At 38.1% G+C, this 15,105-nt stretch overlaps 2 protein-coding genes across 2 annotated transcripts in view; one reads left to right on the top strand and one right to left on the bottom strand.

Annotated features, from left to right (window-relative positions):
* Positions 1–15,105, top strand: part of LOC149423502 (fatty acid hydroxylase domain-containing protein 2-like) — a 589,487-nt gene that overhangs the window by 111,572 nt on the left and 462,810 nt on the right. The gene's annotated exons all lie outside the window — the stretch shown is intronic.
* The window catches only part of LOC149423506 (G1/S-specific cyclin-D2-like), a 60,015-nt gene that overhangs the window by 6,676 nt on the left and 38,234 nt on the right, over positions 1–15,105 (bottom strand). Inside the window, exon 3 of the mRNA XM_089631986.1 lies at positions 11,086–11,248. Coding sequence (XP_089488112.1) covers positions 11,086–11,248 — 163 coding nt within the window. The remainder of the gene's footprint in view (positions 1–11,085; positions 11,249–15,105) is intronic.

The following is a 15,105-nucleotide window of genomic DNA, read 5'->3' as shown; positions in this document are numbered from 1 at the left end:
GTGGAGAGGATGATCGCCGTCGGGCCCTTTGCTGAATAATTCGCAATGTTTGGGAGCGGGCGCCATTGTCTCGCCCTCCTTTCCCTCCCCTTCCCCGCAACAGCTCCTCCGCAGCCTCCCTCGCTCCTTGCTCTCTACGGCTACGAGAATATTTCTCACGGGCCGAGTAAGGACAGACTACACGGCATGCGGCACTCTGGAACTATAATATGTATTGTGTAGGTATTTGTGTACCATGTGCAGGTGTGTTACCCGCATACTTACACTACTACACTGCCATACTATTGTGTATTGAGAATGAGACTAACTACACTACGGTAAATAAAGATTCGGTTATCCCCAACTGTTTGTTTTAGTGTCGGATCCGTGCCACAAAGTCAACAGCCATTTCTAAAACCCTCCCTTGTCTAGTGTCTACTGCACACAGAAAAGTTGTCATATCCACACACAATGCAAAAGCCTAATAGATATTATAACATGTGTGTGGAGCATTCTCAGAGGAGGTCGAAAAATCATTTGATTTCTATTTGGCTGCGAAGGTAGACAAATTTTCTACCTATATGGTAAGGCTAGGTAACTATATGGTTTGGCAGAATACGAATAACTCTTGCATTGATCATCCATTGTCAGTTAAATTATGTAAGTATTCGGTGTCAGTTCTTTTCGCCTGTATGTCAATTTGTTCGAGTCGGCTCTCGGACATGACCGGTGCCAATATACTTTTCTCACATTTGCTGCGCCAAAGATTATTTGACCGATCTTTTTATGGCGAACTGGCCCCAGGAATGTAACGCTCAATTATGTTTATTGGCGCTGCATCGTTCTGGACCGTTCCGAGCTGCGAGATGAGAAATGGCTGTGAAGCACAAAACACCACTTTGCGAGATAAAGGAATACCGCTGATAGCCCCGTTGCAGCATCCCAATCTTTTCCATAAGCGATGCTTGTAGCAGAAAGAGAGGTTACTTAAGAAGCTCTCAGTGGTAGGACTAGAGCTAAAATTAGTCGTTAAACCACGAGTATTCCATAACATGATATTGTTATTATGAGCGCTTAATAAAAATATTTGGATCATGTTTACAGCGCCATTTTGTGAAAAATTACGAGATTTACCATGCGAATAATGAAATATATAGACTTCAGTTACCCGTGTAAATCTAACAATGATATAGTATTTAATTTTTAAGGCGATGCACCATGTCGTATAACATTTGGACTAACCTTTTTTCCTTTTGCAAAAACAAAACGGCAGAAGTCGGCGGAGACCGCGCGTGTTTTGTTGTGATACACCAAAAGCCACTAAATCATCTTGTAAAATGCCTTTAAAAGCATCTCATCACGTGGCACCTTCGCCCGTTTGAAAATCCCGAGAATTTGCATAATTCGGTGCTCATTGAATGAAGGTTTGCCGTTATTATGTTGTTATCTTAATAGGTAGGCATCGCCCATCAATCCCATAATCAAAGACATAGATTAGAAAAAAAATCATTTACTGGAAAAGTTAACTAGACATGTCTGCTTGCTGGTAGAAAATAGAAAAAATTCGCAAAATAATACATTCTAAATAAAGACCGAGTTTTGCATAATAAAACAAAGCTTTAAAATATTTAAACTGCAAATGGGTACAGTCATTTATCAGGTTACTTTCTACTGGACGATGTATGGAAATTCAGTCTGAATTGACTTTTTACGGCGTAGTATTTTTTGATTTCCATAATTTACAGTAAGCGTTTTCTTTCTCAAAAAGAGCAGACACTTTAATTTAAAAAAGAATTTCTTACTTAAAGAATACAAAAGATATATTTAAATGTTCCTGTTTCTGTCGGAGAAGTCCACCAGGCACTACTGTTTTTAATGTTTCATTCATCAGTCTTTCAGCTGTGCCTGGCATGATCGGGGTGACGGACACATGTTGTTAGAAAACCACATGCCGTGTTCTGTAACCTTCAAATTTTAAACAATCGCGTAATATCTTGCACGTTGTCATCTTCTCGGCGTAAAGCTCTCGTTAGAACTTGCGAAATCTGCCCGACGACCAACATGACAAGTCAAATACATCTTGCTTCAAGATTCTCCTTGAAGAGTTTTAACAACCAACCACAACTTAACCTACACATACTTATTCAATGAATACTACTAAAGTAATGCTGAAATTAGGCGAATTTACTAATATATTTTCAGTTTTTGTTAAAATTATCTTACATCAAGTATAAAATATAAGAGCTAGAAAATCTGTTTATACTAAGACATGCCTCTACTCGTAGGTACTTGGTGATAATTTGTCGACCGCCTCCTGAAAGATTTCGACAAGTTTAGTAGTGGCATGTTTGAGGACAGTTCATTGAACTATTGGCAGCCCCACCAACTGACAGATTCATAATTCATTCGCCATTTAGCCGATGCCAAGAGAAACAACACGTGGACAAATATTTGAAACAACGTAGTGATAATATGTTGACGTTTATCAAAAGATGCCGTCATAGGCTAATTTTTATCGTCTTCCTCGGCAACTCTAGATTTAAAACAAGTCAATTCTAAAAATGGAACACGTTCTTTATCATTTTAAAAATACTTTGAAACATCAAGTAATGAACTCAGCAAAATATTAAGGTGTAGACTTAGGTGAAATCTGGAAAAGTAAAACCAGAATTCCCAAGTAGAGGAACAGAAACGTACCTAGCAGATGTTAAATGGGTCGATAAAAATTGAGCAGACCCGTCTTGGTTTGAGAAAGTGTCAGAAAAATATACGAGAAATAATATAAGAAGAAAAAATATAAGAAAAAACATGGTAATTTTTTAATGTTCCGAAGCCGAGTGTGATTTTTTGTTACCGTCGTGTTTTACCCCATACGACGATTAAAAAGTGCTGACTGAAAATATGTTAACAGTGTGATTGTACAAAATGAATTCGTGATAAAGAGTATATTTTTTTAGAAATTTAGTTTTGTATTGCCATGTGACGGCGGAAAATGAGTTTCGGATACAATAATTAGACGCCCCCACGTCGACTGATTTATGGCCAGTAAATTACTATAAACATATTTCGTAAAGAATCTCCGATAAAATGCTTGATTAAGTATTGAAATTACATAAAACTCAACCTTTTTACTAAATATTTGCAATAAATTCACAAATATCATTATTGATGGCCAATACTTTTGTACCATCTCCTTACTTCATAACGGGATTTAATGTTTTTACATTCGCAATATATCAGTTGTTTCAAATACTTAACAAACAGTTATGCATTCGTACATTTATAATTATTATTGTTTGTTCGTACTCGTATTTCGTGGAAGGATTCACGATGGTGGACCCTCTACCAGGCCTTGCGGCACGCCAAAGCGATGCAATTTATTGCGTTCCCTCTACAGTCGTAAATAAAGGCGCATTTTTATTAAATTTAATAATTGCACGTAATTAACAACTCACGCGTAGTAATACCAATAATCTGACCTCCCAACACTTCGAGGATAATCTTGAAAATGAAACGTCACAATCAGTCTATATTATTTACTGTATCGTTCAATCACCTCCGAGTGTCAGGTCTTTGTAACGTCGGGGATACGAATTTATGTCGGTCTATGTCCTGATGCGGTATGATTGTTCGGTACAGGAAACGGCGTATGATACAATTGAAGGTACGTACTGCGTGAAGGAAATGCATCCACGGTATGACTTTCGCTATCTTGTCTCATCTGTTATACATTTTTGCATCTGTAGACTGAAGCGGCAGACAGATAACAGACCGCGCCGGATGTGAGGCGGCCTGAGACGGTTCACGATTAACCCTATACTCCCTACACTTAACCAGATTCAAAATGCGTGCCTATGAAAAGGACCGCAAGCCTGTATTTAGTGTTTTATCAAACCAAAGCTTCCTAAAAAACCGACAAAAGAGTATGAGAAAGGCATCGTAAAATTCAATAGGCCAGAAAGGCGACCACGAAGAAAGAAAGTCAGAAGATAGGACACCGAACATTATGACCAAGTGAGTAATCAAGTAAAACGACATAGAGGAAGAGGATTGGGTCAGGATGGGGTCTGAAGACTTGAGGCGAATAATTAGGGACTGAAGAAAGTAGACATTTTTTATTGCAGGGCAAATCCCAAAGAAAAATGTTGAATAATTAAGTAACGTTTTCTTAATCTTCTAGAAACCTCTGGGTAGTAAACATTTTGGCAATGCACTCGAGGGTTAAAGGCTACCAATGCAAAATAGGTCAGATTTAATCAATAACTTTTATTATTATAATTCTTGATAGAAGTCAACATGCAATTTTTAATTAGATCAATAAAATATGATTTATAGTTTGTTGTCCAAATTATTTCGGCGGTTGGTAAATTATGTTGAACGGGAAAAATATATAGATTTATTATACAACGGGTGAATAATTGATATTTTTCATACAAAACCAATAATCACGAGTAAAACTCATGAACAACGTTAAATTATTACGAAAGGTGTAGAGATCTTCAAGATATTATATAATATGACACTGGACACTGCGAACCGATTGAAGAGACTGTACTTTGGTTATGCATTTGACTGAGATGAGATATGAGATGGAATATAATATAATGCTCTCTATGTTATTGTTATTCAATGAAATAATTTAATGTGCGCATAATACGGCTGTGCGGCTGAAACCGTGAAGTCGACCTGAGTTACATTGACCTGCGCGAAATGCATGTGGCATAATCGTCAGCTGAAACAGGGTGGTCTCGGCTCGAGGGCATTGTATCTGCAAGGTAGACATCATTTGTGAAGAGGATGAAGAGTAGTGGACCCAGAACGGACCCTTGGGGTACTCCAGATGAAATATGACAGTTCACACTCGGGGCGCAAAAATATGCTTGTCACACGTTTCTTTCACCTGAAACGTTGAACTTGAAAAAAGTCAAAATTCTCAAATGTCATATCATATCATATATTTATTATTATATTGTGTTGGGGTAACTCACTAAAGAGATAATTCATAGAAGTGAGTTGTGAGCGTGTCTTTGTGCCCGGAGTTTCCTTAATTTAACCTTACTAAAATTTTGAAAATTTAGTAAGGCTTAGTAATATTTGAAAATTTTTCGACACATATTGGTTTATCATTGATAAACCAATATGTGTCGAAAAATTTTCAAATATTACTAAGCCTTACTAAATTTTCAAAATTTTAGTAAGGTTAAATTAAGGAAACTCCGGGCACAAAGACACGCTCACAACTCACTTCTATGAATTATCTCTTTAGTGAGTTACCCCAACACAATATAATAATAAATATATGATATGATATGACATTTGAGAATTTTGACTTTTTTCAAGTTCAACGTTTCAGGTGAAAGAAACGTGTGACAAGCATATTTTTGCGCCCCGAGTGTGAACTGTCATATTTCATCTGGAGTACCCCAAGGGTCCGTTCTGGGTCCACTACTCTTCATCCTTTTCACAAATGATGTCGCTAAAATAATAGAATCATTCGGCCTTCTATCTCACTGCTACGCTGATGACCAGCAAGTTTACTTTTACTGCTTACCAGAAGAAATAAACAGTCTAAAAATTCGTATAACTGAGTGTATAGAAGCAATTACTCGCTGGATGACCTCAAATAGATTGAAACTGAATCCCACAAAGACTGAGTTTCTGTGGACTGCGACAAGCAGACGTCAGCATAACATTGAAAACTCCCCAATAACCATTTCTGGAAGTGACATCACTCCAAAAACGTGCATCAAATTACTGGGTGTCAATCTGGATGCTAATTTTTCCCTTAAAACTCAGGTGAACAGAACTGTAAGCACGGGGTTCTTTCAATTAAGGCAAATTAAAGCAGTGCGGAGAAACCTGCCAACAGAGGCGACTAAATTGCTAGTCAATTCCTATGTTGTTTCACGTCTAGATTATTGCAACGGAATATATGCAAGTCTCCCTAAATGTCAAATCAACAAATTACAATCCGTTTTCAACGCCGCGGCAAGGCTTATCACCGGAGTATCTAAATACTCCCACATTTCAGAGCATCTCAAAAATCTGCACTGGCTCAAATGTCCTGAAAGAATCCAGTTCAAGGTATGCTGGATGGTATTTAAGTCACTTAACGGAATGGCTCCGGCTTATTTATCAGAATTGTGTATTCCAGAAGATTCCAACTCCCGACAGTCAACCCTTAGGTCAGCAACGTCATCAGCTATCGGAAGGTTGAAGGAACCAAAGCGCACACCAGATACTAAGTTCGGTGAGCGTGCTTTTGCCGTGTCAGGACCTAAAGCCTGGAATGGACTGCCACATGATTTGAGAATGATCGCAGACTCGACAGAATTTAGGTCTAAACTTAAAACGCACCTTTTCAGACAGTCGTATCCATAATTTCAGAAACCTCCACTTTCACAGTTGACGGCAATTTAAATTTAAATTAACAAAATGTAAAAAATACTAAAAATAAAATAAAATAAATAAAAATAACAATTAAAAATAAATAAATAAAAATGATAACAACTAACAATTTGTAGGCTTTTAAGACAGTTAAAATACATTTAAATTAAAATAAAAACTATAGCAGACTTAAGATCATGCGACGACCAGTGTTTTTTGATATAGTGTCCTCTGCGTGCAGTTCTATCTTTTATAAGCATAAACTTTTTAATATAAGTGTGTTTGTTGGAAGTGACTTGCCAGGTAAGTATGTTTTGGTATCATTTCTAAATAACAAATGTAGATCCTAGGAAATAAATTGTACAGCGCCCTTGAGGTGATTTTTCACAAAAACGGCGCTCTACAAATTATCCAATTATTATTATTATTATTATTATTAGACGAGAGTCCTCCACTGCTGCACTGGTACTGAAGTAACAACGATATTGAGATTGAATGAGGACCTATAAAAACAGGTGATTACAAATAATAAACTTTGATATTGCTTTTATTTCAATGGAGGAATGAACATAGTTTTCTTCATGCGTTTAATCCCTTAATTAGAGTAATGCATTTAATAGTTTCACGAACATTGATAAAACAGCTTTTAAATTGATTTAATTAATGTTAGTTGAGACAAAAGTTCCGAGTTCACCGCGGTGTAAAAAGGTGGAGTGAAGTCCCAGCGTCAGTACCAGGAGAACAGGAATGTTCGCGGGTCGCGGGGCAGAGCATTACCTCCGTGCTATTATTTCCTTTGGCGCTACTTTGTCTACGTCAGGGCGCGGGCGATTTGAATACGTGATGACTCTCGCGAGATATGCAGCCCTGGCAACGGCACCGGCGCAATATCTCGCGTCGGAAACTCGTAAGGTGCGAAAATGAATGAATGAAACTCATTACTCAACGAGATTCAATACAAACTTACAAACGGAGATTACAAATAAATTGTTGTCAGTGTTAGTAAACCTCGTTGCTTTTGAAATTAAATTATGATCTGTTATCCAGGTATGAGACATTCCGACAAGGTACGTCTCTGTTAATTGTTAGACAAAGAGTCTAGTAAAATGTTCGGCTGAATGAAAATTGAGGCCATTTTCGCCTGTTCGTGTCAAGTCAAGGATCCAATTTAACAAATTTGATTCGCTCGTCCTGAATGCGAAGAGGAGGTCGGTAATCGGTCTATCATTCGAGATTTGTTCCATGTGAGGGATCGAGTATTCGTGTAATTTGAAGTAATTTCGGGCGTGAAGCAAACTGGTTCTTCGCGAAGATACGGCCCGAGGAATTAACAACATTCCTTGGACATGCGCAGTCACGGGGCCGAGAGCAGAGCGTGACGCCGCGCACTCCTCTACTCTTTGCACCACACCACTCCTCTCAGCTGATCCTCATTCCGCTAGTTATCATCCTCCGCACCACGAGGACCAACAAAGGTTAAGTAAATCTATTCAAACAGAATGACGACCGATAAACAAAGGACTTTGACGTACTTCAAACACACGAAAACCACTTTAACTAATGAGCTAACGACGGCGCTCAAGACGTTGTGCAGTGTGTTGCATTTCTTGAGAAATCTAAACAGAATACATAACATAGCGGATAACCTTTTCCCAGAGCTGCGACGTTTCACAAAAATAGGAAATTCTATATATTTTTTATCATTTTATATAAAATTTATATAACATTTTATATACATTTTATATAAAATTTATATAACATTTTATATAAAATTTAAAAATGTATAGGTTTAAAATGCCACGGTTGAGAATTACCCCGATGGCGGATTTTACGGCGACATTAGTTCATTATAATATCATATATACATAAGCTGAAAATATAAGAATGATGTATTTTTAAATTTGGGAGTCTTACGTTTATGTAAGATGTATCACATCACATCAGAGATTATATTATTTAATTATAAAACAAAAATGAAGGAATCGATGTCCAAAGTTCCCATGCAGTCTCATCTCGGCATCGCTAATTGATGGAATGTAATAAAGATTTTGCAATTTTCTTATCAAATTAGAGTGTGGGCGGTCGGTTAACGTAAATATAGTGTGATGAATGAACGAGAAGGGTCGGGAATCTGACAGGTAGGAGGTAGAAGGAGAAGAAAGACAGGAGATGGAGAGGGGTAGGGCCAGAGGCATCAGCTGATTAGTGGTTGCGGTTCATTGTAGATTGCCGACAGATTACGCTATATTTCCCGAGCGTACCTGCTTATTACAGTTTTTCCATTAAAATATTGTAATGTCGCCTGAATTTCAGACAGTTATTAATGATGACGGAATAAGTTAAACTACGGAAATAATAACAATAACAACAAGTAGTGGTCATTACCCAAACTTTGATATTATAATTTTTTACAAAAGGCAATTGAAAGCGCCGCCAAAGCAAGTTTTTATTGCGTAAAAATACTCATTATATTTATCGTAATCAATCATTCGCTAATTAAATAGCAAGAAGCTTAATATTAATGATGACTCTATTCTCTATTGGTGGTGAGATCTTTGTGTATAATATTAATACTGGCGTGCTATGCAATCTTATTCCCACTTTGTTCGTGGCCAGGAGTGACATCTGAATGGTTTCTCGGGGGTTCAAATAATCCCTTCTCCTATCCCTCCCAACACCCCACCACCAGCACAGATTTATGCAAATTAAAGATCGGGAAAAACGTTCTCCTAGTTTATCAACAAAATTAAAATTACGTGTTGAAAATTATGCTGTTTCATAAAATTAGGGATTGTTCAATTAACATTTATGAGGTTCACAAAAATAATCGTTGTAATAAAACGTCTGGGATATACATCTTATTTCTAGCTTTCTTTTCTTGTTGTGAAAACGGTGAGTAGGTACTGCATTATAATATAATGGTGGTATATACATAGTTGGGTAGTGTTGGTACTACAATACACCCGTGGCTGATGTTCGAGCCCACGGCCTGCACAATTCTTCAAGGAATGCATTCAGCTGTGTGGGAAATCGCAGCGGGTCTTTGGTCAAGTCATAATAAATAAATCAGCAACACATATCGCAATATGCTTTTATATTCGTTTATACAACGTTCTGCAGTTGCCGCAGACTTGCAATACTCAATACAATTATAAAAGCGTGATTGTTGTTTTGATGGATTGAACATTACTAGATGTTTTCACGGCAAATACATGTATATTTAAAAGTTGATTTTGCCGAATACAAAAGTTACTCATAAAAAAATAAATGGTCAGTTGGACTTAATGTGTCCATTGGGGAAAATTAACATGTCAATTCAAAAACCTTCATTGAATATGAAAAATAAATATAAAAAGTTTCTTTAGTATTAAGTAGATGTAGTTTTTAAGAATTATTTTGAAGGTTGAATGAAGATGCTTGAATTGACATAATTGCCTCAAGGAATCATTCACCCCAAATAATGAACCTTTTTGGCTATTTTCAATTCAATTGTAAAAAAAATCGTACGATCAGTGGAAGATGATAATTTAATGTGTAACATTTATTGTTTCCAAACATTGTTTCGTTCTTAGGATATTATTCTATTCTAAATCCAGTATGGGAATGAGAATTGTCCCGGTTGATTGAACGGCAGGCAGAAGTCACAACTTAAAGCTTACAGATAAGCAAGTTGGTAACCGGAAGTAATTCTCCTTGTTAGGCTGTTATTTACCATATTGAACGAGGCACCTGGAGTTATATTATTATCGCTAACATTGCCGCTGTCATAAACCGTTGTCGTGATTAGGAAGAAAGTCGATTAGCGACTACATTTATTCGCGATTGATAGGAAACTCATAAATATTGTCATAATGCTAAACAATGCAGGAAAATAAGTTACGATGGACATTTGCATGGGAAAACATATTTCCAAGTTGTACCTACTGATAGTGGTTTTATGGGAAGAACTGAGATAAAGCTTGAAGACAACTACTTACCAAGGACACGCATCAATAATTTAAAGAGAAGCTTTTGGCTTTTACCGCTGTGGATTCGTTCCGACCCAATTCATCTTCTAATTGATGTTTTAAACCGATAGTTAGTAAAGTGCCAATAAATAAATACCTAATAATAATATTTGGCTAATTTATATAGCGCCGTTTTCGTGAGAAATCACCTCAAGGGCGCTGTACAAATATATTTCTTAAATAGTTACATAACAACACTTTAAATTTAACCATTATGCTAATTGTATCGATTGTTTCTCGTAAGGTGGGCTTTAATATATCTATAAATAAAATAATTATTGGTTTTGCATGGTTTAATGATATTTACACGTATGTTGTTATTAATGGTAAATTCAACTTGAAAATAATACGTGTTGCAAGTGCAACATCCTGGAACATTGTAACCAATAGTACCTACTGGCATATTAATAAGAATTCGGTGCAATTGGAATTTGGTATCCAATATGACATAGAAGAGCGGCCTTGAATTCGGTCAAGTGAGGCGGTTGGCGTTTTGTATTTAGTATTCACGCTAAGGATAGTGACATCACACAAATGTCCAAAAGAGTCTTGTAAACCTCGGCGTTTTATGGCCGACATAAGATGATATTTAACAACGAATAAAAACTAATTTAATAATATCTTTTGCGCCCTGTTAGGGAAATCGTGATTTAGTTCTGTGTAGTGCTTGATCAACTTGGTATGGTAAATGATGTATTTTAGGTGGACCTACCTTTAGCTGCTAAAGCGATGAAGGTTTGCGCATGTCTGATGACCATGTTGGGTTCGACTATACCAGCCAAGGGTAATCTGGCAACCAGGAGGGCAAGGAAGTCTTGAGGAGTTACCACGGACATATCCCATTTCAACTTGGATAATACCAGCAGTTCCCATTTCTGTAAAAAAAGAAAACACACGTAAGACGATGGGAACCAGTGATTTTCCAACATAAAATACGACATGCAAAAATGCTTTGATGCCTGTTTCCTGTGAAGACTAACTTTACCCTTCTTGGTTATTGTTATTTATCAACCATCTTAACACGTAAAAACTGTTTGTTTGCTGTGGAGTTATTCTTAATAGCTGAAGAACGTCTGGAAGTAGCGTCCGCAGTAAAAACTCAGAATCAGCCAAGTGTGAGATATAACGAAGAAAGATTACCCGATTCCCCCAGTTAAAGCAGCATGCCTGCAGACGGTACCTAGTGTACAGTGTAGTATTCTACGTACCCACAGTAAGCGGAAGCCTTTGGCAGAAGTGATAGTCGGCAACTTTAATAGGATGCTGACCTTACGGAATATAATAAAGTGGCCTCATTATGGTCCCACCAGACACGAAGCTTTCCTGCTCAGTGTTGTTAGGCAATTAACAAATTAATCAAAAAAATCAACTTTTATTCCCGTAATTGCTTAAATTTCTTCTTTCTCATAAAGCACACACGAGATATATTTAACGAATGCGCATAATTAACATTTAATTGCTTATTTTGCAATGTGCAGGTTAATAGTGATGCGCTACATAAATCCAGGGTTTCCGCAAAGCCGAGGTCAACGGACATTACCATTCGGTCATCCAGCGCCTTGCTCTAGGAACAAGTCACCTTTAATTAGAAGCTGTGGGGTCGTGCTTAAAAAGCAGTCATAATAGTATCATTCATTGTGGGCATCTCCAGTGATTGATGACGAAAGGGGTGATGAAAAGAGCCGAGGCAATTATTTGTATTTATTATACAAGATTTATCAAGACGCGTTAAAAAACACCTGCGAACTATTATTTATGATTATTTAAAACAACTGGTTACCGGGACTATCCTTTGTATGCGGTATACGTGTTCGGTAGTTGATGATGAAATATGGTTGGTATTGTTATTTACATAATAACAAATGTAGCAATGAGCTTAAAAGCACCGCGAGTGAAGGAGACGTGTATACAATATCTCAAGTAAGACCTTCGCTGCAAATACTTGCACGCACCAAACGACCAAACATTCACCTGAACAAAGCTCAGATGGCGCGGCCGTACGCTTTATAGTATCTGTATCTGGGTATGTATGTATTAATTATATTGAAATAAAAATTTCGCGCATAACCGAAGTTACGCTCACACGAGAAGAACAGCATTCTTCCGGCGGAGAACAGCTGAGCGAGCGGGTGGTGGAGATAAGGGGTGCGGGGGAGGCTGTAGGGCGGAGGCTGCAGGGGTGGAGGGAAGTCCGTTTAGGAAGAGGTAGACAAAGTGGGAGGCGAAGGAACTCGGCCGGCGGGTCTGGTGGGAGCGGGTGGGTGGTGGGGCCACTCCGTGGAGGGGAGAGTAGACACCGTGGGACAGTGTTTGAGATAATGGCGGCAAGGTCACTCGCTACCTCAACTCACCTCACGAGCTGGCAGAGGTACCAAGGAGAACTGCTTCGGGTATTTATTTTTCCCAACATCGCTGGATAAACTCGGCTCGTTTCACATTTTTCCGATTGACAAATAAATAATAAAGGAAAAAAAAACAGCTGTTTGGTCAGGTTTCCGCACACATCCGCCGAAACTAGTACTGGTCGAACCTCACCGTATAATGACATCATCTAATATTCGGCCGAGAGCTAAGGCTGTCAATATTTGTTGCGAAGATATTTCTGTACTTCTTGGTAATAGGTAAGATGAACTATCTTCTCAGATGATAATAATGGAAGAAGGTATGATGTATTGTGGACACAACGGGTTTGCGGGAAACCTTCAAATCATCGGTGCTCTTCCAAATCAAGATTCGATGCACACGCAACAGGACGAAAGAAAAACACCGCCTGACCCGCCCAATTAACAACTACTCGTTTCGGTCATAATTTTTTTCCAATAACAACGTAAAATGATTACTCTGCAGCTCCAGGGAAAGAAAGAAGATTAAGGGACCCGGGAGCAGACCACCGGAGATGTCGAATCAGAAAATATGCGACATTTATTAAGTTATCATTAACCACAGTGATAAATTATCATGTTACACTATAAAAAGCTGTTAAATAGCACTAGTGTGATCTGTAAAACCACGTTTAGCGCGTTAAGTGGATTAAACAAAGCACAGATCTGCAGCGTAATCTTACTGATCAAATTGATGCTGAAATTCTTGGCGTGGCAGAATTTTCAAGATTGAGATGTTAAATACCCGTAGAAAATTAACTTGCGTGCGGTATGTCAGCGTCCAGGGATATAGTTAAATAAAGAAGAGACCGCACAAAGCGCTCCGATGAACATATTATCCAAGGATTAATGTTCTTGTTGGAAAATAGTGATAATAAATTAACTCACAAGTTAACAAGTAAATCTTGTTAGTTTGACGAAAAAAACTTCAAAATTATGAATATTTAATTAAAACAAAGGGACTGAAAGTATCCGGCGAGCAGAGGAGTGAGGAGATATTTCGTGCCCAAAGGAATATTTCATGGGCGGAGGACATCAGCGATCAGCCATCAGCGGGCAAAATCTGTGGAATGTGCTCGCAGCGGCCCGCGGGTTGGGCGATCACGATCCGCCGAGGACGAATGGTACAAAACAGTTCGCGAGCCATTCTGCCACAGCTTTTTGTAACTCACATAAGGCCGCCGATGTGTGGACGGGTTTACTCTATCCGAGATCATTAAAACTGCCTTGGGACTTGAAGAAAATCGATATAATTATAATTAAATTGAAATTTTATTCCATTTACTTAAAACACTTGTAGGGAGGTCAGTGATGCTACATTTAATGAGAATTGAAAAAAAAACTCGCATGACGTGGATCGATAAGGATTCATAGGCTGGGAATTGCGTGCATACAAATCCCGTATAATATATAACAAGTACAGACCACCAGCCATTGGTTGCAGTCAGCGAGTGCAAGGTAGCATGACTTGTTAGGGCTGAGATGTACCAATGTACCTGAAGAGTGCAGACTACAGAACAAATTCAACACAAAGGTAATGTGTGCGGAAAGATGTCCTCATTTGGCAGGTTGATAGGGTCATGTTGCATATTGTGATCAAATACCATAGAGATCGCTGGAGAAATTACAGGTAATCAAAGCATTCGGGACAGACATTGGAATTTTCCAAAATAGCAAGATAAATGGCGTCTTTTCGGGTAGTACCTAGTAATCTTTTCTTTTTTTGCTGGTGCCGATAAAGGCTCGGCAGGTGATTCCGATTAAAAGCGCAGTTAATAAATCATAGTCTCGGCCTGAGATGCCAATTCCAGAGATTTAACGGACTTTTGTATCTGTCTGACTATCCCTCACTGCCTTAGCAAACAAAGGCCTATAAAGTCAATCGCCAGGTAGCGGCCATCGCGAACTAAATCTTTGTTCAAACTAAAGCCTGTCGGTTTTTTTCGGAACAGGTAGAAATTTTTATGATAAATATATTTTTGGGAATTGTTTAATGATACTTACAGCCTCTCTCTCTCTAGACGGGAAGATGTTAAGCAAAACCATCAATAAAGTGCGAGACGCATTCTTTCGCAATGTCTGAAAGATCGAGAAAATGGCGTCACTAATTCAGTGGTGTCTAGCTCCAATAGAAACCCAATAATAATGAATATCGATTTGTGTGGTCATTCAATGGAGGGATGCATGGCGCATGTACTTCTGCAACTTATCTTTGTCGCCTTTGTTCATCAATGAAACAGGTATACTTTGTAAAAATTGCGTACACTTTCAATACAATCTAATAAGATGCCTCTAATGCAGGTATACTTTCAAAGGATGCGATCAATTGGAGCGCGTGAAAGCAAGTTAAA

Source organism: Hesperophylax consimilis, chromosome 5 (genome assembly GCF_061612785.1).
Source record: "Hesperophylax consimilis isolate HC1 chromosome 5, BYU_Hcon_1.0, whole genome shotgun sequence".
NCBI lineage: Eukaryota > Metazoa > Arthropoda > Insecta > Trichoptera > Limnephilidae > Hesperophylax > Hesperophylax consimilis.
The sequence above is the reverse complement of the archived record's forward strand: the minus strand, read 5'-3'. Positions and strand labels throughout refer to the sequence as shown.